Source organism: Mustela nigripes, chromosome 11 (genome assembly GCF_022355385.1).
Source record: "Mustela nigripes isolate SB6536 chromosome 11, MUSNIG.SB6536, whole genome shotgun sequence".
In the NCBI taxonomy this organism is placed as follows: Eukaryota; Metazoa; Chordata; class Mammalia; order Carnivora; family Mustelidae; genus Mustela; species Mustela nigripes.
Window position 1 is genome coordinate 269,673 of NC_081567.1, and position 24,624 is coordinate 294,296.

A 24,624-nucleotide genomic window follows, 5' to 3' on the forward strand; every position below is an offset into this window, starting at 1 on the left:
TGAGCTGTTTTGAGCTCATTTTGGTAGAATCTGGGGGACCTTGGTCAAAGTTTCCCTTTTTTTTCCCCCGACCTGTGGAAGCCAGAGGCTGGCTTTCCCAGCATTTTCCTCCTTCACCCAGGAGGTTGCCTTTATGTGTTTATTCAAATGTCTCTTGGGGCCCAGGGAGCGCCCGGCCCTGCGAGGCACCCAGCACCTGCGCGCACAGGGTTCACCCACGGGCCTGCCCCAGCCACGCCCTGGCCCTCCGGAAGCCCCTCAGGACTGTGGTGTCCGCATCAGCCCCCTGAGCAGCCAGGAGACACGGGGCCCCTGGGGACGGAGGCAGTCCTGGCCACGGCAGCTGGGGACCAAGGGGGAGTGCGTGGGTCAGTCTACGTGGCCACAGTCCCCAGCGCCTGCCCCCCCCCACCCCCACCCGCCGCAGACCCCATCCCGGCAGCTATTCTGTACCGCGCCCCTGGCACCGCCCTGGGGGCCGTGATGGGACAGGAACAATCGCCTGGCTTGTTGTCTCAGGCACACAAAAGTGTGCTTTCACAAGCCCTACAAGACCCGGTCTATGCCCACCAGGCGCCAGAGGGAACAGGCCCAGGGCCCAGCTGGGGAAGATGCTGCTCTGGCCCACGACCCCCGCAGTGGGCAGCAGGGACTAGAGCCCACCCTCCAAGTCAGGGGGCCCCACCCTGCCCGGCCCAGGGCTTCCTGAGAGGAGGACTACGTTCAAAGTGGCACAGCTGGTGGTCTACCCCAGCCTCCCAGATGGGCCCAGAGCTCGGCCCCAATCCCGGCTCAGCGTCTGTGTGAGCATCCTTCAGCTGCTATAACAAACTGCCAGGCCTGGGGACTCAAAGCATCTGCCTTCCTTCTGGGTCCCCCGGTGCCTCCACGCCCACGCTGGGAACCGGGCTCTGAAGACAATGGAAGGATGCCTGTTGCCACGGCCGGGCTCAGCCTTGCACATAGGGGCGAGGGAAAGCTGGTGGGCAGCGATCACCTCCTCCAGCCTCCAGCCTCCAGCCTCCAGCTTCTCATCTGGAAAATGAGACCTCAGAGTGCAATGTGACCTCTCTGCCTGTGGTTGTCTGGACACCCCCCATGCCACAATGTTGGAGGTGCCCGGGGCCTCCAGTACGGCTCAGGGCTCCACTTCTCACAGGGCTCTCTGACCACCAACAGCCATGGCAGTAGCCAGCACAACTCAGCAGTGAGAGCCCTGCCTTCAGGGCTGCCCAAAGTTTCCGTGACACCCTTCTCTGCAAGTGTGACCATTACTAATGACAGCATGGTTCAAAGTGACCTCCAGGACGAGGTCTGCTTCTTTGCTCCCTCAGGCCACTCACTGGGGGAAGCCAGACGTCACATCACTGAGTCATGGGGAAGCCCATGTGGCCCTGGGAGCCGTCCCACATCAGAACCGAGCCTTCTGTCCACAGCAGGGACAGTCCTGGGAGGCGGCCCCAGGGAACGCAGACCCAGCCCCCTGGCCTCTACCTCTTGAGGGACCCAGGCCAGAACCTCCCAGCTAAGCTGCTTCAGGTCCTGCCCAGCACGTGGAGATGGCCACACAGCAGACACGTGATGACTGGGGCTGCCAAATTTGGGGAAATTGTTACGTGGCAAGAGGTAACAGAGAGGCTTCAGGCCCCAATCCCAGTTCTGCCTCCTTTAAGTGGGTCCCTCAAGACCCATCTCCACTGTGCCTGGAGTTTTCCCCCAGTCTTTCTCGCTGTCCCTCCCAAGCCCAGCCCAACACGCCAGGGTCCCACTGGGGTCGGGCGCCTGGGCCCCCTGCCCTCTGGGATGCTCTAGCTTCAAACCAGGACCTTCCACACTGAGCCATAGGATGCTGAAGATCTGTAATGGACTTAGAAGGCCGTAATTCACACGTACATCCCTCCCGGGTCCACGTGTAACTTTCACAAAAGCGAAGGAGGAAGCCGCTGACAATGACAGTATGTGTCCAGGGCTGTAGATGGTGGCCTCACAGAGACGGGGTATTTCCTCACTGACTTTGTTTTCACCGGCTCCTGGGGAACCCGCACTCACACAGGATCCGGAGGCCCGGGAAGGGTGCCCTCCAGGTCTGCGCCTGCGCTGTCCCGAGGGGCAGCCACCAGCGGCGTGCGGCTGTTGTGGGATGCAGGAACGTGCCTGGGAGAAGGGCTTCGCGATATAGGTGCCAACACCAAAGATGTGATTCCCGGAACACGGTGTCTCTTGTCCACTGTTTTCTATACTGTTAAGATGTTCGAAGCACAAATGACAATGTTTTCAGAGCACTGAATTAAATAAGATATATTAGTGTTATTACTATTTTTAAGTAGGCGGCAAGCCTAGCAAGGAGCCCAGTGCGGGGCTTGAACCCACGGCCCTGAGATCAAGACCCGAATTGAGATCGAGAGCTAGATGCTTAATCAACTGAGCCACCCAGCTGCCTCTAAATAAAATCTTCATTAAAATGAACTTTTTTATAGAGACAGAAAGCCGATGGCAGGGCTGGGGGAGCAGGTGGGGGTTAGTGTGTCACGGGGACATTGAGGGGGGATGGAATGTTCTGGAGACAAGACAGCGGTGATGGTTATGAATGCGCTGAATGCCACGGGACTGTATGTTTAAAAATGGTTAAAACGCTAGACTCTATGTTATGTCTATTTTAACTCAAAAACCTGAATCTCACTTGCTTTTGCTCCTGTTTTTGTAGTGGCACCAGAACACTCAGAACGACATACTGGGCTCCCGTTACATTGCTATCATGCCGTGCTTTGAAGTGTGAAGGTTTTTTATTGTTCAAATAGATACTTTGGCAAGAAATTTGAGCAGAATATGTGTTGAATTCCTAAGACAGAACAGAGAAACGGTTTGAAGACCACTGCCAGTCCCAGGCCCCTGCCCCTGCTGTGAGGTCCTGTGGCTGCCCGTTTTGAGCATCTGGGACCACACGACCTGGACAGCTGGAGGCCAGGTGGCCCCATGGCCCCGAGTTCATGGGCAGAGCCTAGAAACCTCAGGTGGCCAGCACTTGCGGTCCTTCAGGAAGCTCCTGGGGGTGGTGGGATAGAAGAGCAGGCCAGCCGGCTCAGCATGGGGGTCCAGAAGAGCCTCCCAGGAAAGACCACGTGGTTTAGCGTGATGGACCACCGCCTGGTGAGCCCTCCTGAGTACGCCCCTCAGAACCTCACCTCTGGCCAGAACTCGGGTGGACTGGGTCCCACTACAACTTCCCCCAGCCTCATGGCTCAGAGCTGAGAGCCACACCCCTCGCCCATGTCCTCTGTGAGTGGAGATCCTTCTCCTAGCCTAGGGATAACTTCGGGGAGGGTGCACGCAGGGTTCTCCCCATCCTGGACCCACTAGCTGCTGCCCAGCCCAGCAGCAGTGATTTTCTTTAGGTCATTCCTCATTCTGGAGTTCCTGCATGGCCAGACCAGGGCAGAATGACCTGCATGGGTGCTGGCATCCCTGCTCCTGGCTTGGCAGTGGCTTTCCCAAGGAGCCTGGCCCCCGTCCAGCCATGAGAAAAGGCACTTGGCTGGTGGCCGCCCGGCTCCTATGGGCCCTTCCCAGCCCCACAGCAAGGCCGGCAGTCCCAAACGGTGGGGCTGCATGTGAGTCCGTTTGACTCCAGGGTGAAGCCTGCCTGCTGGCCTGGGAGAGGCTGGGGGAAGCTAGCAGCATGGGGTTAGGCTCTGCCCAGAACTGCGGCTTCCAAAGTCTGGATACGAGGACTGAGTCAGGGGGGCTCCCCGTCATCACCCCCGATTCCTGGCTTAGAAACCCCGGCCCATCCAAAGCACCTCAGGTGGGCAAGGGGCCTGTGTCCTTGCCCACAGTGCCCTACACCCAAGGCACCATAGTGAGTTCTTGATAACAGGATGGAGGGCAGGGACACCCACACTGACAGAAGAGACAGCCCCACTCTCATACAGGTGGATGGATAAATACGACGTGGTCCACACAGTGGGTGTCAATCAGCCGTTAAAAGGAACCGGACCCCCCTGCCCCATGGGGTCGAGCCCTGAGGACACCGGCCAGACACAGAAAGGCACGCATGGGGAACCCATGCACACGAGGACCGGGAATCGTCAGACTCACAGACACAGAGAACAGACAGTGGGGCTGGGGCTGGGGAAGCGGGCAGGGATCCGTGTGTCATGGGGACAGGTCTCCATGTGTGGGAATGGAACATTCTGGAGTTGGACTGGGGAGACAGTGCCCCTGAACTGGACGCTGAGAAATGGTTAAAGTGGTCAGTTTTAGGTCACGTGTATTTTACCACAATAGAAAAACAAAAAGAAAACGCTCCTCTGTAAAGGATTTCAGACCAAGAGATCGAGTCGGGAGGGGAGAGTTCATTGCACATTTAATATGACATGCAGCATTCAGAACATCGCGACGAGTTGGGTGGGCTCACACGTCACAGAAACTCCGCGGGCAGAGGCAGGGCTGGCGGGGGCCCCCCAGACGTGCACAGGAGAGCAAAACCAGGGGAACTGCGCCATGTGGTTCTTGGCTCCGGGAGGCTCTGCACTGCCCCCAGGCCTCTCTCACTCACAGGGTACCTGGACAGAAAACACATCTGGGGGGAGCTGAATGGATCTGGCCTTGGGACTGTGGGGCCTGGGGCTGTTTGCTCCTCTTCCTGTTATAGGAGGGTGAAGCTTCGTTTGCACATGTCTCCTGGGCAAGGGCAGAGTCCAGTGGGGCATTGCCGGGCATCTCAGAAGGGGCCCCTGGCTCTCACGTTATCTAGCACGTGTCTATAAGACCTCTCCCCTCTCTCGGAAGGTCGCCAAGAAGCTGTCTTACAAACAAGCTGCAGAGCAGACATCATCCTGACCCCCTGTCCCCGGGAGAGCAGTGCTCCTCAAATGGTGGGGCGCCCCCAGCTCCTCATGTGCCAGGCCACCCCAGGGGCACCGCCCAGGGGAGATGAGGGCACGTGCCACTCGACCATGTCCTCCTCTAAGGGTTCCTGTGAGCCTGGGTCACCAGAGGCTCTCATGCCTGGGGCCTTCTGTCCCTCACACTGACTTCCCCGGAAGCTGGGGGTCCCTCCAAGACACTCCCCAAAGGTCACCGCACCACCCTCAGGACTGGAGCCCTGATCACATGACCTTCAGCCCACCCAAGCCAGCCTGGACTCTCATTGGGCCCTTTGGCCACCCAGGGGCAGGCTGGTCAGAGAAGACACACAGGGAGGGACGTGGGGAGGGGCCGCTGGCATCTCCTCAGCCCAGGGGTCTCTGGGGACCTTTTTTTGAAGTGCACAGGGTGACTGTTTTTTCCCAAACAAAAGCCTGGAGGGAGGGGTGGCCTCACGTGGCCAGGGTGCCCACCCCCCTCTGCGGCCCGTGGACACAGACGAGCTCGCCAGCACACAGAAGCTGGGCAGCGGGGCTGCGGGGCTCAGACGGTGAGGGAGATGAAGCTGTTGTAGCGCTGGATGTTCCTCTTGAGGATCTCGGAGCAGGGGCCCAGCACACGCTCAAAGCGGGGCCGGTCCAACTTGACACACTTGAGGGGCCCTCGGGCCACCACGGTGGCCGCCCGGGGCCGGTTCAGCAGCAGCGCAATCTCCCCTGGGGAGCGAGAGGGTGGTCAGGGGCCCGGCCCCCAGGGCTGCCCGCACTGCTCAGGTCCACTGGATTCCAGCAAGCTCCTCCCGGGAGCACCGACACGCAGTTTCCCATCCATCTGCCGAGACCCCGACCCCGCAGGGGCTTGGGGGGCTAGGGGTTCAAGGTCATGCCCTCCCAGGGGCAGCTGCGTCTAGGACACATCCATTGAGGGCACCCCAGCCTGCTCCCTGCATACCCCCCATGGCTCTCCACCTCAGCGCCCTTCCAGGGAACCCCCCACCCCACCATGAGACTCACACTCTGTGAGTGCGGGGACTCCAGACTCACCAAAGTAGTCGGAAGGCCCCAGGCGCCCCACCTCCACGTACTCCTCGTTGGGGGACCGGCGCTGGAGGACGGAGGCCGTGCCCTGCAGACGCCAAGGGGATACGTGAGGATCAGTGGTTGGAGTGGGCATGGGCGGGGGCGGGGAGGATGGCCTGAAGTCACCCAGCGGGGGGGGTGGTGGTGGTGGTGGTGATCACACCCAGCAGGAGGTCATAGGTTGGGGTGTCACACACAGTGGGGGGATGCACAGGTAGGGGGTCACAGCCACCAAAGTTGGGGTCACACCCAGCTGGGGGGGTCACATGTAAAGAAGTCAGAGGTGAGGAAGTCACAAGCAGGGCCCACAGGTAAGAGGTCACCCAGCAAGGGGACATGACCAAATCTCCCTCCTGCCAGCTTCCATCCATGTGCTCCCCCTTCTAAGGTGAATTCAGGGTTCTCCTCCTTGGAAACAGAAGGGTGTGGGGTTGGAACCATGCTGGGGTCTGGCCAAGGGCATGAGGCTGCCAAAGGCCATGCAGTGGGGAGGATCTTGGAGCTGACCTTGGGCTAGCTCTCAAGGACATGGCACTCCTGCAGGATGGGCGTGGCCTTGGGTCCCGCTCTGAGCAGCGTGGCTCCCTCCTGACCCCCAAATAGGGGTGTCTGCAGACGCTACCAGCTCAATAACTAATGCAGGCCTGGATGGCCAGCACGAGGCAGTCGAAGTCTCCCGCTCGGTGGGCTGGCAGCCTCACACCGGGGCAGGGACGTGTGGAAGCTCTGGCGCTGGGCGGCTCTGACCCCAGGACCCCCTCGCCTGCCAAGCCCTCGGGCTGGGCCCTGTTTAGGGGAACTGAACACCAGCCTCATCCATGCTGCCTTGTTGTACACCTGCCAGCAGGCTGGCCCCACTGTGGAGACTGAAAGGGAAGCTTTAAAAACGGCCCAGAGTACCCAGACAGGGCTCAACACCGACCCTGCAAAGGGATGTCAACCAACACGTAGTGTCCCTCCTGCAGCCTCCTCACCGGGAGGGGTCACCTGCTTCTTCAGGGTGGCCAAGGGGACTGGCCCAGGAGGACGCGGGCCCCTGCGCCCCCCACTACCCTCTGCCACTACGGTGTGCCCACAGCTCTGCAGCCCAGCTCCCCAGTGCCCTTGCCGCACGAATAAACGTGATCTTTCTCCAAGGTAGGCTCAGTTCTCCGGCTCACCGTCTCTGGCCTCACTGTGTATGGGTTAATGAGTAACTCCTGCCTCTCTACGGTCTGGAGGGAAACGCGGCAGTCAAAAGACCCTGCCAGTGCAGCCAAGCCTAGAATCTCCAAGCACCTATCGGCAACCCCTCCGGCTGGATTCCCCATGCCGGGACCACTCAGCTCGTGCGTGTCTAGGGTGTTTATGAAGCTAGTTGATGGATGGCGCCAGACGTCTGAACAGCCGGGCGACGCCGCCACCCCCAGGAGCTGTGGCTGCCGGGGGGCCTGGAGAACATGGGCTCCCTCCCCGAGCCCTGGGAAGGAATGAAGTCCTGGGACCCTGGCCCACACTGTGGGTGACGGCTGAGGGTGACATGTGGCTCTGATGTCACCAGCCTTGGTCCTCCTGCAGTGGGACGTGGGGCAGGTCACCTGAACCCCACATGTGTTTGCTGTGCCTGGGGCCACCAGGACAGGCATTATTTGTCTCGATACCCCACTGTGCCGACCTAATTCTTTTTCACACTGACGTCCTTTAACTTGTGATGCACGTAATCTACATGCCTTTCATTCCCGTTTTAGACAACTTTCCACTTTACAATCGGATCGTTTCCTTCTTCCAAAACTGCAGGCATGGACCTGGAGGCTTCTGGTTTGCAGAATTACTCAGGGACACTCCAGGCCTACAGCTTCCTTCAGAGGCTTTGAAGCCCCCAATGTTAGCAAACCCAAGCAGAGGGGCTGGGGGCTACTGTCAGGCCTCAGAACCACAAGACGTGGCAAGGCCTGGGAGCTGGCTGATTCAGCCGCCCAAACGTGGGCCAGGGACCTGGGCTTATTCCCACCTCCTGCTCTGGTGACCTCGGTCCCTCCTGGTGTCACAGCCGCTGCCACTGTTGTGGGAGTCACCCAATGTCTTCCCCTGCCATCAGCAGGCAGAGAACCCACTTCTTCCTCCTACAGCTCTCCTATCAGCAGGAAACCTTCTAGAAGCTTCTAGCAACCTCTCCTCATGCTGCATTGACCCAACGAGGTCAGACGCTCACGGAGCTGCTGAAGAAATGGTGAGCACCAATGGGGAGGGGTTGGGGATCCTGGCTGGGTTCACAGAAGGAGCAAGGATGGGCTCGGTGCGGGGCAGCTCAGGTCGGCCACATGGACATTCACCTGAGCCCACCAACCCCCATGCGACGGGTCCTACGTCCTTTCTGGTGGTGCACAAAGACGAGGCAGGCTGTGACCTCCAACACGGGGGAGCACACGCACCCTATCTGCGGGCCCTCGGAGGACGTGTGTGCTCCTGCATGCGGGTATCCCTGTCTCAGCCAGATGGCCACCAGGCTTCGCGAAAAGAAAGTGCCCACAGGAAGAGCCCTCGGCAAACACAGGGTAGGGAATAGCCCTGTCGGTTGTGAGCCGAAGCCCCAGGCCTCCTTCATGGGGATCGTGACCACGTGACCCTGTTCTCACAGACAGACTCTGTTTGCGTGGCTGTGACACCAGTCCCCAGCCACGTGGGAGGGCCACGTGGAACAGCTTCCTGGCCCAGGACACATGCTCAACAGAAGATGCCGATCTGTTCTGGGGCCCCGACCCAGCAGCACCGACTCCCCGAGCCCAACACCAGCCCCCAGCGCCCTGGCAGGACTGTTGAGGACCACTGTCTGCCCAGCACAGGTTGACCCTGAAGGGTGCAGACCTCCACCCAGCAGAGAGCCGTTCCCACGGCACCACACGCCCCGGGTCCTGGAAATAACCCTCCAGTCCGAGCTGTGCTTCCCAGCCCGCTGTGAGGGCAGCAGAGACACCCTCGTGGGACCGTGAGCTGGAACGTTCAGGGCTGGAAAAACGTGCTTGCCAAAACTCCGGATCATATTCCCCAAACTTCTCACTCAGTGATTCTAACCCTGGTCTGAAAATAAACCAGGTCACACGGAACGCGGCCTGGGAGGACGCAGGACCAAAGAGAGCACCGGCGTCCAGGGGCGGGGACCGTAAATGGCCCGTTTCCTTCAGCATCTGTTTGAGGTTGGGTTTTTTTGGTTTTTTTTTTTTAAGATTTTATTTATTTATTTGACAGAGAGAGATCACAAGTAGGCAGAGAGGCAGGCAGAGAGAGAGAAGGAAGCAGGCTCCCCGCGGAGCAGAGAGCCTGATGTGCGGCTCGATCCCAGGACCCTGGGATCATGACCTGAGCTGAAGGCAGAGCCTTCACTGAGCCACCCAGGAGCCCCATCTGTTTGAGTTTTAAACGTCTCCTCTGAAAGCAAAACCCTAACCATCGCTTTGGTTTCCTACAACAGGCAGGCAGGGACAACTTCTATGAGAGAGACCCAGCAGAGGCGGCAGCAGTGACTGTGAGGGCCCGGCAGGAAGCCCGAGGCTTTGGGCCAAGAGGCCCCCTGACCGGTCCTGCAGGGGGACGGGCCCTCGGGGACACAGCCGGGCTCCGGACCCGTGCTGTGTGTGCAGCAGGCGTCGTTGCTACACCCCTGTATTCGTTCTCCCTGGTGTGCCTTCCCGCGCCCCTATCCACCTCCCCCTCCGCCTCTTGGAGCCCCAGCCTGGTGGGATGCTAGATGTGGCCAAGTCTAGTGGGAGCTGGGGGCTGGGGGCAGACGCCCAATGCCTGCTGGCCCTCGACGGCCCCCAGTCCAGGCTCAGGAAGGACGGCGTCCTTCAGACCCTACATGTACCCCTGAGTGACTGAGCACCAGCTCTGAGGCTCCTCCTGCATTGGCCGCGTGGGCAATGTTGGGTTTCTAACGGAGTAATCGTCTCGGCAGACGTTAGTGTGTCCCGGTGTCGGGCCCAGCGAGGGTGTCCTCTATCCATTCTGGGGAGCTGGACCCTTATCACTGCCCAAGCACAAGTCCGCCTCTCGGCAGTGTGGCCAAAACACTCGGCAGATGGCATCACACGCACGCGGCTAGCCACGCGGGGCGCACACTGGCCTGCACTCTTACTGGTGTCCAGTGGATTCTCCGTGAGGCCGGGGCCAGGCCAAGGGAGGATGGCACAGGTACGTGGGCCCCAGGGCCGGGGCTCCAAGAAGCGGGTGGGGAACGCCAGAGTGGGGGGCACCACAGGCCCTGCGTAGGGAGGGTTCCTTCTCCAAACCGGGAATGGTCTCATTCCCTCTGAAGCCAGGCAGCACCCGTGACAAGCTCAGGAAAGTGTCTGGCGACTCACGCTCCGGTGGGCAGGGGCGATGTCTGGGAGACAAGCAGGTGGCCCCACCACACGTGTCCTTGAGCGGAAGGACAGGGGTGTGTGGGTCACACAGCACGGCTCCATCCCTCCAGGCTCTGCTCCCCATGCCCAGTTCTTCCCTGCCATGCAAGCACCCACGGCTTCTGCAGGCCAAGGCTGGAGATAAGCAGGAGCTTGCCAACTCAGTGGTGTCCCAGCGAGACCTCTGGGTGGCCTGGGTGAGGTTGGGCTTGGGGGAGCCGATGGCTTCCAGTGACTCAACCCTTAGACCCAAAGGAGGGTAGGGTGACAGTGGGCACAACTGGGCTGGCAGCCACCCCCTGTGCTCCCAGGACACGGCTGCCTCAGCCTGCAGACCCGGGCCCAAGGCCCCCCAGCCCAGCCCAAGGGCACGCACAGCACCTCCTCCTTTGAGAGAGGCTAACACATGTAGGACAGGTCAGGAAGGTCCGAGTGTGGCCCCAGCCAGAGCAACTGAGAGAGAAGGTGAATTAAAAGGTTTCTCTCCTGCTTGACCACTGCTCCCCGTGGGAAGTTCTAGTGGGACCAGAAGGACGATGAGGCCACAGGTGGTGGGTTTTGGGGGCCTGGAGTCACAGGGCAGGCCTGGGCCAGTCCTGGCACCAAGAAGCCATGACTTCTACCCTGGCTGTCTGGGGAGCTGTGAGCTTAGTCCCTGCTTCTCCTGGCCTCAGTTTCCCCCCAGGCCCTGGCCAGGATCCATGGAAGCATGGGTGTGAGCATCACTGGGAGGCTCCTGGTGTTCTCTGCACTGAGAGGGTAACAGTCACTACCTCAAGGACTCGCAGGATCATTGGGACACAGAGTGAGCTCAGGAAGCAATGGCAGACTCTGTCAGGACCAGCACCGGGAGCAGACGGAACACAGAGCTGGTTGGACAGACTCCTGTGGTCCATGAGAGAATGTCAGCCTGCCTTCTAAAGGAAGGAACAACCCCTGCCCCCACAGGGACGAGCCCCAAGGACACTAGCCAGACACAAAAGGACACTCATGGAGACCCTCCCCCACACACGAGGACCCAGAGTCGTCAGAAAACAGACGGTGGGGCTGGGGGAGTGGGTGGAGGTCCGTGCATCATAGGGACAGGGTCTCCATGCGGGGATGGAATGTTCTGGAGCTGGATGGGGGAGGGAACGGTGACCCTGAACTGGACGCTGAGAAGTAGCCACGATGGCAAGTCATATACTGTGTGCGTTTTACCACAATTCAGAGAAATGGAGATCATTTCAAGGAGGGCCCGGCCCTGGGAATTCCCACTGGCCCTGTGCCTAGACTTGGGCTCTCCTGTTCCTGCATGTTGGGGTCATGCTCTGGGCACCCCACATGGCCCCCCGTCCACATCCACGCTCTGTCTCAAGCAGCTCACGGGCAGGGGGCCTCGTGCTTATTACTAAGCTGCCCACGCTGCAGACAAGCACTCGGCTGTCCCTCCAGAGGGACACACTGGGGACACTCATCTTTTGGCCCACTCCTGGCATCCCAACTTCTGGAGGTGGGGCCTGCAAGCCCTGAGTCCCGGGGGGACCCTGGCTCCAAGGTGGGGGACTTGACACCCCAAAACCTAACTCGTCCCGAATGGCACATCTGTAAGGTTTTAACTGTCTTCGTGGCAGTGGTGTGCATGCTTCTCGGCCCTCCTCTTGCGGGGCCAGGGACCCAGCGGGACCATGCAGGATCCTGTGGCCAGCATGCACATGGCCCGCGGCCCCCTCTGGGAGCACCTACAGGCCTGTTGGCACCTGCATGGGCAACAGACAAGATCTGGAATCACAGGCCCCGGGATGTCTCCAGTCTTTGTTGGGGGGGGGCGCTCTCCATCTGGGGAAACACTCCCCAGACTCCTTGCATTTTGTATGCCAACAGCAAACCCAGGAGGAACCCGTCAAGGGGCAGGCGTTTGTCAGGAACGCCCACAAGCAGCTGTGGGCAGAGGCGGGGAAATTTCGCCTTCCTAAAGACTCTTCCGTGTCACTGGCCTTATTCCAGCAAATGACACTGTCATAACACGATTTTTCAATTTTGGGGTTTTCTTAGAAAAGGCTCTCATCTGAGGTCCAGCCTCGGCCACCAGCAAGGTGACTTGTACAGCCTAGAGTCTTCATCCACAAACAATCCGGGGGCAGCCAGCACCAAGGCCCCGGGTCACAGGAACGTGCACTGAGTCCACCCTCCAGCCCATGTGCCAAGGTCATTCCGGAGCCCAGAGAGCCTGGCCTGCCCAGGTCCTACCTGATGGGTCAGCAGGATGTGTGGCTGTGCCCGGTCAGGAGGTCATTGGGCAACCAGGTGGAGACACGTCAGAGCCCAGGAGCCCCTCAGGCCCCTGAAACCCTCTCAGGGGCCATCAGAGCCTCCCTTGGATGGAGCCCCTTCTGGGGTCAGAGTGGCCCAGGCAGTCAGTCACCCCAGAGGGACATCCAGGTGTGGAGTGGGTGCCGGCATGGGCCTGTCAGATGCAGCCATCATGCTCCCTGGCATTTACCCGAAGGGCCCAGATGAAGACTTAGGTCCACAGAAAATTCACGCAGGGATGTCTACACACTTCATCACAACCAGCAAGATGACCCCGAGCAGGTGAGCAGCTCCCATGCTCCGTGCAGACCACAGGCCACGAATCTGCACACTGATTACAGAGACCGACCCAAATGTCACACCGTGGGACCCTAAGGGCCAGGCACTCTGGGGAAGCTGAGCTGTGCACACAGGAGGGGAAGGCCTGCTGCCGGGGCTTCGGGGCAGAGGGACAGACGGTGCCGGGGGACTTTCAGGGCCATGAACACTGGGGGACACCCTGGGGTGACACCGGTCATCACTGTCCAGACCCACAAAATGCACACCCACCTAGAGGGACCCTGGTGCCAACTGTGGTCTCTGGGTGACGACAACACGTTCGCATGGGGCTGATTGTGAAAGATACCCCGTCTGGGGGACATGGATGATGGGGCAGCCTTTTGGGGGAGCAGGGAATACAGGAAATCTCAGCCCCTTCCACTCAATTCTGCTGTGAACCTCAAACTGCCCTAAAAAATGAAGTCTTACAAGTCAGGGAGTAAGAACTCTGAAAACTCTGTTGTCTCTCCTTCCGGGGACTGGGGCTAGCAGGCCAGCAAACACCTGTGACCTCAGGCCACCCCCACCAAGCCTGGGCGCTAAGAGAGGGCACCCACCCAGGCCCCAGGAGCTTGGAAACAGGCTTCCTCTAGTTTGGCCCAGAAGGAAAGCTGTGACCTTTGTGCTAGAGACGTCTGGGCCAGTCGACCATCCTTCACCAATGACCTGCAGCCTCGGCCTGGACACACACCCTTCGTCCATCTCCGTCTGGACCTCCAGCCCCCAGCCCCAACCTGCACACCTCACCATCCCAGTCGGTGGGGGTGTCCCTGCTACCACCAGGCCTCCTACCACCGCGGGTTACTGTGCCACTTCCAGGGACCCTGCTTTGGCCTGGGACCCAAGGCAAGTCTGTGCCAAGTCCATGGGGCGATTTCGCTCCTCCCCAAATAAATACCTAGCTGGTAGCAGCTGCCACCCACTCCCCAGCCAGCGCACAGTGAGGGCACAGCACGGCCGAGTCACAGACAACCCCAAGCAAAGAAGAACACACCCAGCAGGGCATGGGGCGACCCCCTTCCTGCTCCCCAAGATCCTGGTGAATCTGCATGCCCACCAGAGGGGTCCACATGTCTGAGCGGTAAGCAGGGCGAGGCACTGGCCAGAAGGCGGCTTGGGGAGCAATGGTAGTCCCATCACTTCAGCACAGTGGACATTCACAAAATTAATTTGCTAAGAGGGCAGATAAGCCAAATCTGGAGTTTCCATGGTAACGCCTCCCCAGTGGCCAGCTGGTACAGGACGGAGCGTGAAGCTCTCTGTTGGAATTTTATGGGAACCAGCTGCCCTCATCATCCCCCCCAACCCCATGACCCAGCCCCGGTCTTGGCGGGGTCCTCGTGGGCATGCAAAGTGGGGCCACGTGGCCCAGCGCCGAGCCCCATCCACATCCTTGTCCATTTTCCTGGAGCACGGAAACCAGGAGGCAGGTCTTGGCACAGACACTCTGTTCTCTCTCTGCCCGACGCCCTCTCCTTGCAGAGGCCCCGGTCGGCCTCACCCCACGGGCTGCTGCAGGTCCCCGTCCTGGGAAGGCCCAGTCCCTGCTCTGTGTCCATTGCCAGGTTTATAGGGCAAGGGTCTCACTCAACTGCTGGAACATTTTCCTAGAGCTCTGGGGATCCAGTGTCGAGGAGATTCAGACACAGCCGGTATTTGCAGGGCTGCGAGACAGGAAGACCACCTCTCCCAGGGGGGCCTGCCCCGCAGAGACAACACCCCACCCCGGGCTCAGCTGAGCCCGGGGATCCTGAAGCCCCACTCAGCCTTCCACACTGGGCTCCCACCCGCCGGCAGGTGTTCATGACTAAGTGTCTGTGGGGGCCACTGTCCACACCTGTGCAGGACAGGGGGGTCTCTGCCAGGCTCAGCCACACCTGGGGGATCTGCACTGCGGGGAGGACACATACAAGGAAGCAAACTCAAAGACCTTCTGCCAAACAGAGTAGACACTCAGCCGGGCAATGGCATGAGGAGACAAGGGGCCTGGTGCCCCTTGTTGCTCTGATGAAACTAGGATGGGCAGCACCAAGCCAGCCAGTCCGCCGAAGCCCCAGCCTGGGTCTGTAGCCCCATTCCTCACAGCAAGTACGTCAGCAGGCACCCAGTGCCCAGACCTGGGCCTCAGGGCCCTACACACCCACCTATGCAAAGACCAGACTGTTCTGGAAAAGCCAAGAAGCAGGGGCATCAGAAAGGGGTTCTGCAGAGAAACCCCCAGTGGGATGTGTGTGTGGATAGAGGTTCACCTTACGGAATTCGCTTGCATGACAGCGGGGACCACAAGTTCAAAATCTGCATGGCCAGCGGCTGGCAGGGAGTGTCTCTTCTTGGGGGGCCTCTGTCTTCTTTCTCTCAAGGAAAACCTTCAACTGATCAGATGAGGCCCACCCACACCATGGAAGACCCGCCCCTTCATCCAACATCAGCTGATGTCACTGTTAATCCCATCTGAACCTCCGCAAAAACATCTAGAGTGGGGTTGAGCAAACCTCTGACATCTGGGAACGTAGGCCCCTTTCCTGCTATCTCCGTGGGGCAGGGGGTCACACTGCGAGAAACTGGCAGTTAGTGCGTTATAACATGCACGTGTGCCATTAGCAGAAGGAAAAGAGGACAATTCAAACCAGAGAGATCACGCACCTGGATGCTTCCTGCCAAGTCTCCCAGAAGAACACAGGTCGTCCTCACTGCATGTCCCATGTGTGTGGCGTGGGGTGTCTCTGCTCCCACGGAAACATCAGCCACGCCCAGCAGGGTCTCCAAAACTATCTAACCAAGGGCATAGCGTCCAGAGCGAAAGTGCTTGCTCTACAAACCCACAACCAGCACTACCTTCTCCTGCTTTGTTCTAGAACGTTCTTGGTCGACTCCTGGGCATCTCAACCAGGGACCACCCAGGCAGCCTCCCAAGGCTGTGGTGACACCCCCAGGGGACAAGCGTCCTCCAGCCCCACCTGCGACTCCCCTGGGAGCTCATGGGGCACGAGGGGGGGTAGCGGGGCTGGTGGGCCTGACCTGTGTGCCTGGCAGGTATGGCCACGGGTCTGCTTCTGGCCACAGAGCAAACCACAGCGAGCCTCTGATGCCTGCAAACCCCGGGGTCCCGTGTGACCTACCCGACCCGGCTGATCACAGGAAAAGGGAAAAAATCCAAGTTGCCAAGGAGACGACTTCAAATACATTTCTGGGAGCATCGGGTTACATTCCAGAGCCACACACCTGCATTGGTGTGCGTGAGCTCCCACGCCCGTCCACAGGGAGGACACAGTCCTTGGACGGAGCCGGGGCAGCCCCCATCACCCCACCACTCCCCTGGCCGCGCACCGTCCCCTGGCTTGCCCTCTGAGCACCCTCAGAGCTGGCTGCCGACGCCGCTGGAGGATGACCAGCAGGGACGCCTGCAGAGCAGGCGCGACCCCGGGAAGGACCTCCCCAGCATGCCCTGCAGCCAATGGAGGGAGAAGAAACACACGTGTGGACACAAGGAGTGGCACTCGGTGTTCTCCGTGCCGTTGACGAGACCGAGGCATGCTGCGACCCTCTGCTGCGCACACCCACATGTATCAACATACACACGCACCCACGCAATCCACCCACGCACATGCACGCACACATACCCACGCACACACACACGTACCCATGCACACACATGCACACGTACACACACGCACACACACGTACCCACGAACACACCCGCACACATACCCAAGTACACCTATACACGCAGCGGACACCCGGAAGGACACGCAGAAGCAAGGAGCAAGACCCAGCCAGCAAGGTGCGCGGCTGACACTGGCGGGCAGTGCGGCCTTGGCTGTGTCCCCCCAGGAAGCATCGCTGAGCCCTGACCAGACCTCCCTGGCGGGGAGCAGACACTCACATAACACATCCTGGGCCCGGAAATCACCCGCTCACGTCATCAGGAGGAACACACTGGGTAGCGACTCCCTTCCCTGGCGTCCTGCGAGGGTACTTCGCCATTCGGTGCCTCTCACACAAGCTTCACGCCATGGTCTTGGACCTGGTTGGGCGGCTGCCTCGGTCCAGAGCAAACAATGGACAATTGTCGGGGCCGATGTGTGTGACTCCCACGGATCAGAGACCACAGCACTGAGGCCACCAACGTCAAAGCCTGCAGGGCCTGCCGAGCAGGCTAGAGGGCTGGGTGGGGACTGAGGCTAATGGGGCCCTTTGCCACCCCCAGGGGCCCACCCTTCAGGTCTGCTGGTCTCAGCTAGATAGGGATGCGGGTCCAAGGTGGTCAGGTACCATACTTTTAAAGGGAAGAGATCCAGATTGTTATGGGAAATATCTTGACTTTTAAATACTGACAATTAATTCAAATGTTTTTAAAAAAAAACCCCACTGTACAGGCCAATACAAATGCATCTCTAGGCCAAATCAGCCCTGTGAGCACAAGCTTCTTATTAATGTAGTTAAACCTAGAGCAGGAAAGGATTTGTGCTTTTCTGCTGGTGTCACGCCCTCCCCTTGGCCCCAGTCATCTGAGCAGGCCCAGGGTGGCCCCACACAGGGATCATTGTGGGGACAACTGAGGATGACAGGCAGCTCCGGGGGGGCTCAATGACTTACAGCCACCGTCTGTCCCCTCCCGCTGGGCCTGGGGCCTGGCCGGGCACCCTCCCTCGGGGGTCTCCACTGACGCAGGCAGTGGGCAGCTGGGGCTGCTTGTGTGGAGACGCAGTGGGCTGGATGTCCAAGGGGGGCCGTCAAGTGGCCACTGACTCGGAGCTCCGGGCCCCACTGATAAGCCGAGGCCTGAGGCATCTCCGAGCACAGCCACTGGCACCAGGAAGGACAGCCCCAAGGACGAGGGTCGGAGAGCCCCCCACAACCAGCCTGGGTGCCCCACACAAGGGCTGGTATGTCCCAGGCATCCAGCACATTGCCAAGGCCTTCCCATGAGTCAGACCCCACCTGCCCAGGAGGGCAGCGAGAACCTTGCAGTCGGTCACATTATAATGCAGACTCGGGGAACGGGGTGACTGGAGGGACCCTCTCCACCTCCATGAGAGACTCATTTCTTAACCGCAAAACGCCAGGCTCACACAGACCCAGACAGGGTGTCACATCCGAGGCCACAGGTGAGAGGTCAGATGGTCTGGGGCATGGGGCCGAGGGGCGGCACCCTCCCCCCACCCCGCCCCTCTGTCCAATGGTAGCCATGGCTGCTTTGGAAGCAGGATGAGATTTCTCATCAGAGGCCCCAGCTCCCTTCCTGGATGTGCAGGAGGACTCCACAGGATACAAACGGGGCCGCCCATCCAACCCTGCAGCAGAGTCTTGGGAACGTCACCTCTAGGAGCAAAGACGAGAGCCTGGCGGGCCTTCCGCCCTGATGACGGGCTCCGAGTCAGGGCAGACCACATTCAGCCCGCATCCTGCCCAGGGTTTTGTCGTTCCTCCTTCCTTCCTTTTCCTTTTCAAGGAAATGTGAGGAGTGGGCCTCCCGCCCTCAGGACCTCGAGCCATGCCCCTGAGAGTGCTTCTGCACTGGGGATCCCTTTGGAGATGGTTACCCGGCTCTCAAGGAGCTCAGGCTGGAAGCAGCTTCCTTTGCTCGCACCCATGCACGTGGGGCCTACCCACCACCTGCAAGCGGGTTCTGTCCCAGCCCCAGAGCTGGGACGGGGTAGGGGAGGTGACCAGGCCCCTGTGAGCATGCTCGCCATACGACCCGGCACCACCCTGAGGCCTCATGTGTCCCTGCACACCCGCATCTCCCCTTCCGCTCTTCTGCTAGGCTCTACGGCCTTCTGGAAATTTCCTGCCAGAGGGGGCAGACAAGCCATGGAGAGGAGGGACCCAAACATGGCCTCCTAGGAAGGGTTTTGCAGGAGCCCAGACTAGAGTCACACACACCAAATCTGTGTTGCATGTCCATGGGAACTTAGCCATGTCGCTCGTGCTTTACGGGCTGCGTGTCACCAAGTTCGGCTCCAACCCTCACTGCCCACACCTGCAGCCCAGCGGACTCGCCTTCTCTTATTCTAACCTGAGGACATGGCTCACAGGCGCTGAGCTCTGTGTCCGAGACCCAGCAGGGATGGCCGACCGCCACGCTGGGCCCCCACGCTGCCACGCCAAGGGCTCCCCTTGTCCCGGCGGCAAAAGACACAGCTGAAGAATGTGCTTTAATGAGCGTGAACGTGAAATCCTTCCGCCCTCGAGCGCCACGGGAGGAGGAAGCCAGCCCAACAGACGGCAGCATTCCTCTGGGCCTGCGTCACCAGGGCTGCCCACACCGCACGGCGGGCCCCCCATTCATTCCGGGCATCGCTGGCTGGGGGCTCGCGCTGGGGGTCTCAGCCCCGCCCCGCCCCAGGGACAGGCGGCCACAGCAGCTGCTCACCCCTGTCAGTGCCACGGATTACAGCCCCAGAGCCAGCTGTCGTGGGGCCTCGTCAGAGAGACTCATGTGTGTCCAGGCTGAGAACCCAGAACCATTAAAAAAAAAAAAAAAAAAAAGCAGCAAGCTTTTTAATGAGATCATTATAGACTTGCATGGAGTTTTAAGCAACTGCGTGGAAAGATTCTGCGTGCCCTAAACGTACACATGTCCCCCAACAACACAGAACTCTAGGTCTCGGTATGTGTTCATGTTCCCCACACCGAGCCCACACGTGTGTTCAGTGCTGTGTGGCCTCCTCACCCGCCACCACACATGTGGGCTTGGACCCAATGCCATTCTCTAAGAGACTTGAGGGCAAGAAGGAGTGTCAGTGTGGGCCCGAGGTGGTGAGCGGGACAGAGGGCGCACGTGGGAGCGGCGAGGGGACGCCACGTCCCCTGCACCCCGAGCCGGCGGCACTCACCTCCGTGATGATGAAGAAGTCATCCCCAGGCTCCCCCTGGACCACGATCTTCTCTCCGTCCTCAAACTGCACGGGCTCCAGGGCGTCTGCCACAGTCAGGCGCTCCCATTTCTCCAGGGACTCTAGAGCAGGACAAGGAGACCGTCACCGTGGCATGCGCCCTTGCTCTGCCCCCTCACTCTTCCCCAGGAAGCGCCGCGGGAAGGCCTCCGCTGGGACAGCAGTGAGTGAGATGGGGTGCCCACATCCCTGCTGGGAGGGCCGGGGAGTTTCACCGTGAGCTGTGCGGGAGGTACCGGGCTAGCGCTCCGTCCTCAGGGGGACAGGGTCTTGGAGCGGGCGCCTTGCGGTTTAGTCAGGCGGCGGGTGCGGGAAGTGGGGCCTGGGAACCCAGAGGGAAAACACTCCAGACATAAGCTGCCTGTGTTCTGGCAAAAACACCATCACCGCTAAGCATGGGGCTACTACGCAGAGTAAAATATTTCAGAGCGGTTGGAGCGATTACCCGTCCAGAAGAAATACCATTCATCACGGTTCAACTGCAGGCGTACCCATGCTGCCGCACCGGGCACATCCCCCCTCCCATTATTTTAGGTCAAAATGCTTAATTCCAATGCCACGCCCCTCTTTACAGCTGGCGGATTCTAGGTACCTTTCTGCCTCTCCCTGAGCCTTCCCACCCCGTCAGCCTCCACCCCAGCCCTCGGGAAGGAAAAAGAGAAAAAACCCAATACGCTCCTTTGGAAGAAAACGATTCCCTGATTAACTATTTCTTTTTTGGCAGAAAAACCCTCCCTGGCCTGCACTTATCAGATGCTACTTAAGTAGGTCAGTGGCTAAAAATACAAAGCAAAGCATTTATTTTAGAACTGGGTTAGGAGCGGGATTTCTCCACTGTGAGACGTCTGCCAGTACCGCGAATTGTAAAGGACCAGCTCCCGCCAGCCGCCGGCACAGGCGGGAAGTCAGGGGAGGTCTGCGCGGCCGGGGCTGCTCAGGGACCCAAAGCTGGCGGCATGTTTCTGTGCTCACCGGGACACCGGCACGCCAGCCAGCCCGAGGGCCACATAACTGCGAGTCAGGCCACCAGGGGGGAGTCCGCTCCCGTTGTCCCATGAGCAGTTTCCTCCGTTCCATCTAAAACGGGTGACACCCTGAGGTCTGAAAGTCGGGACGTGCGGTGCTGTATCCCCCAATGGCCGGAGATCAGAAGACGCTGGCCTGGCTTTTCCACAGTACCCAGTCTCTGAGGCAACGCAGGACGCACAAGCCCTGTGGGTGTTTTCACGGCACTTGGGGTCCCGAGTCTTAGGGTTCCAGGGCCGACCGGCCGCCTTTCTGACCACCCCCTTTTTGAGCGGGATCTCAACTCTGCACCTGGCGTCCTGCCGGCAGCTGCGACCCATGATCATGCCAGGCCCCAGACACGGAGCCCCAGGGTGTCCTCCAGGCTCCCGTGTCCCCCAAGCCTGCCAGGTTCCATAACCATCACAGGTGGAGCCCAATGTCCATGCGCCAGAACCTCTAGGTCCCAAAGCATCACCGTCCCCTTCATGCTCCTTCCTGACGAGGGAGGGACGCGGGCTGAGGGCAGGCCGGTGCAGAGCAAGGCCTCCCAACGCTGGCTGCAGGCGTCTCTCTGGAGGATTCTCTGCAGCCAGGATGACCGAGGGGTGAAGGGATTATTCTCCTTGGGGTGAGAAAAATCAGGCCGCACCACCCGATGGCCACGGAGAAGGACTTGCTGGCAATCGATGGGAACAGAGCTTGTGGACAGGGTGAGCAGAGCACGTGAGAGCATCTGGCAGCTGAGAAAAGGAGGTGGAAGGGGACCGTGGGCCCCGGGGTCCTGGGTTCAGGGCTGTCTCATGGGGCTACAGTACCCTTCACGCAGCCCCTATGAAACCATGGGGACCAGCTCATTCAGCAGCCAATTTTTGTTCCGTCAAGTATGACACCAACCACAAAGCCCAGTGTGCCTTCATAGGACACGTCCAGACCAAGCACCTGCAGGGACAGACTCACAGGCACAGGGCTTCCTTGGGACGGGTGACGAGAAGGTTCTGGAACCATGGAGTGGTGATGGGCGCAGATGCCCTCAAGTTAGAAACAGCAGACACGGTGCCTGCCATGGGATGCATTTTCACCACCAGAGGAAAAGAAGAAGCAGAACCTTCTCTCAGCATCTCACAGGGTCTCTATGAGGACATGAGGTCAACCCGCTGCAGGTGTCCTCCCTGCCGGGCCTGTTTTGGGTTGAATTACTCATATTCACTACAAAGAACTCAAGAAATATAGCAAAGTGTAAAGAATGTGGAAAACTGCCAAGGGCCGCCCAGAAATGACGTGGTGACAACGTGCAGCGTGGCCTTGTCTCCAGGCCCAGACCCAGACAGAAGGATGGACAGAAAGACAAGCAGAAACACTCCCAGAGATAGGACCCGCCGGCTGTGTCGTCTTGTTCAATGTTAACTCTTAAACTCTCTATCTATCATGCTTGAGTTCAACACAAGAAAAAGAAACAAGAATAACAGAGTATTTTTTTTTCCAATGTAAGATATATTCTTTGTTAAAAGATTACTCTAAGAAAGATGATAGAAAAAAAAAGTTCCCGGGTTGAACTGTATAGAATGCCCACCTTTTAGGTCCAAAGGGATAGAAAACGGGCCACTCTGGGGGCTCGCCTTGACAGCGGGCCCACCTGGCCTCCCTACAGGTTTTGGGCTGGGCTCCCTGATGCGGCCCATGAAGGCGTGAATGCACGGCAGGGCCCTCACCCCAACCGGGGTCTTCTGAAACCTGCCTTGGGGGCAGGGGCGCTGGCCCTCCATGGGCCCCTCAGGCCTGGCTGGGCACCTGTGCTCTGCCCCCCCACCCCTGTCTCTAGGCAGCCCGTCCTTCCCCAGCCCCTGGGTTCCGGGGCAAGTCCTCATGGGGGTCCTGCCCCACCATGGCTCTGCAGCTGCCTCACACCGTCGCAGCACATCACCGGCTCTACGCTCAATCTTGTCCACTTGTCTTCATTTGGAGAGAAAATTTCATCAAAACAGGCGTGAATACGTCATGACCACCAGCCTATGTCTCTCCTGAGTAAAATCCTGTGACTGTTTTGTCATAATGGCTTCAGATCTACTTGTTAAGGCTTCTGACTTGTTAAATCTTTTATTACTGAAGCACAGTCGATCTTCGTGTCTATTCCTTAGAGACGTGTCCCACACCATGGATGAAACCACAGGCCCTCAGACGTCACGTTCAGACGGACTCCGCTCCCTGATGCGTGGCCAGGACTCTGCCCCCCGCGAGGAACACCCGAAGGCAAGGCCACTGGGCTGGGGGCTCGCTGCACGGGCTCTGCTCCCGTGGCCGTGGCCGACCTCCGAGGCTCTGGCTGGGACACGTCTCCCAGCTCTTCCCTCCACGCAGGCTCCCTGCATCCGTGTTCTGTTTCTGTGGACACGATCTCTTCCTAACTGGGTCCTGCTCTGTCTGCCGCTGGTTCCGAGCTTTTCTCTGCAGTTCTGGCTCTGGGGCTGGTCTTTGCAGTGGCCGTGGCCTTTCCCTCCCCCTGTCCACGTTTGCCACGAGCTGGAGTGGGGGCTTTGTCCTGTCCTTCCCTCTGATCCTGTGCTGGAAAAGCTAACAGCAAGACCTCTTCTCATCTCTGTGGTCTGGACAGCAGCAACCAGGCAGAGCCCAAGCCCAGCGGGGAGCCGGGGCTGCTCCAGGGCTGAGGGCCAGCCCGGGGTCCCCACCGGCTCACACCACGCAGGCAGGGGAATGGTCGTGGGACGGGGACCGCCGCCCCAATCCTGTGCCCTCATCCCTGAGCGTCAGCCCTTTGCTGCTTTCCCTTCCTCAGTCCATCACATTCTTGGGAAAGGAGGATACTCTGCATTCGGCATCTTTACCCGGCAGCCTGGCCTGGGGTTGCTGCTGGACGGCGGTCTCCAGCGGTTCCCGGAGGCTCAGCGCTCAGCAGCCCCTCACCTTCCCGAGCACCGCTGCTCCCATGGACCAGAGCCACCTCGTCCAAAGTGTGAGTCTCCAGCCGCATGTCACAGGCTGGACACAGGTAAGGAATATCAGCTTCGTGGCTGAAAGTTCCCCAGACAGGGCTGGTGTGCATCAGCCCATGACCGTCACACACGCTGCGGCAACTTCAAAACACTTAAACACTCTTGTCGGTGAAATGTTGTTGACACTCCTGAAAATCAACAGAAATGGAGCCATCGCGCTTATCAGACCCCAGGACAAGGAAGGGCAGAGATGCAGCAGGAGAAACCACATTGAGGAAAATATCAGAACAGGTCGGGGGATGAAGTTCAACATAGCGGGCCACATTTACTAAAACACGAGATGGGACTGCGGCTGAGAACTGACGGACACAGAGAAAGGGCTGGAGGTGACGCTGGTGGCAGAGGGACAGACAAGAGGAGCGCTCGGGAGGAGACCACAGACACTTGAGGGAAGGATAACAGTGCCCTAGGGGACTAGACAGAGCTCTTGGTGCATGTGTGCATGTGCATGTACATGTGTGAGCGTGCCTGTGTATGCATGTATGTGTGCAAGCGTGTGAGCGTGCCTGTGTGTGAGAGCATGCACGTGTGCAGTCATATCTGTGTGTGCATGTGTGTTTGTGTGTGAACACGTGAGTGTGCCTGTATGTGTGTGAGTGCACTGTGTGGTCATACCTGTGTGCATGTGTGTATGTGTGCGAGTGTGTGAGCATGCCTGTGTGTGTGCATGTGAGCGTGAGCATGCCTGTGTGCAGCGTACCTGTGTGCATGTGTGTATGTGTGCGAGCATGCAAGCGTGCCTGCATTCAGTCATACCTGTGTGTGTGCGTATGTG

The 24,624-nt window shown here is 59.4% G+C and overlaps 1 protein-coding gene across 2 annotated transcripts in view; it reads right to left on the minus strand.

Annotated features, from left to right (window-relative positions):
- Positions 1–4,346: 4,346 nt before the first annotated feature.
- Positions 4,347–24,624, minus strand: part of PRKAR1B (protein kinase cAMP-dependent type I regulatory subunit beta) — a 66,705-nt gene continuing 46,427 nt past the window's right edge. For both annotated transcript variants that reach the window (XM_059414252.1, XM_059414251.1), the window contains exons 9-11: positions 19,774–19,895; positions 5,910–5,991; positions 4,347–5,582 (exon numbers count right to left, since the gene is read on the minus strand). In XM_059414252.1, the coding sequence (XP_059270235.1) occupies positions 5,410–5,582; positions 5,910–5,991; positions 19,774–19,895 (377 nt within the window). In that variant the 3' untranslated portion in view covers positions 4,347–5,409. The remainder of the gene's footprint in view (positions 5,583–5,909; positions 5,992–19,773; positions 19,896–24,624) is intronic.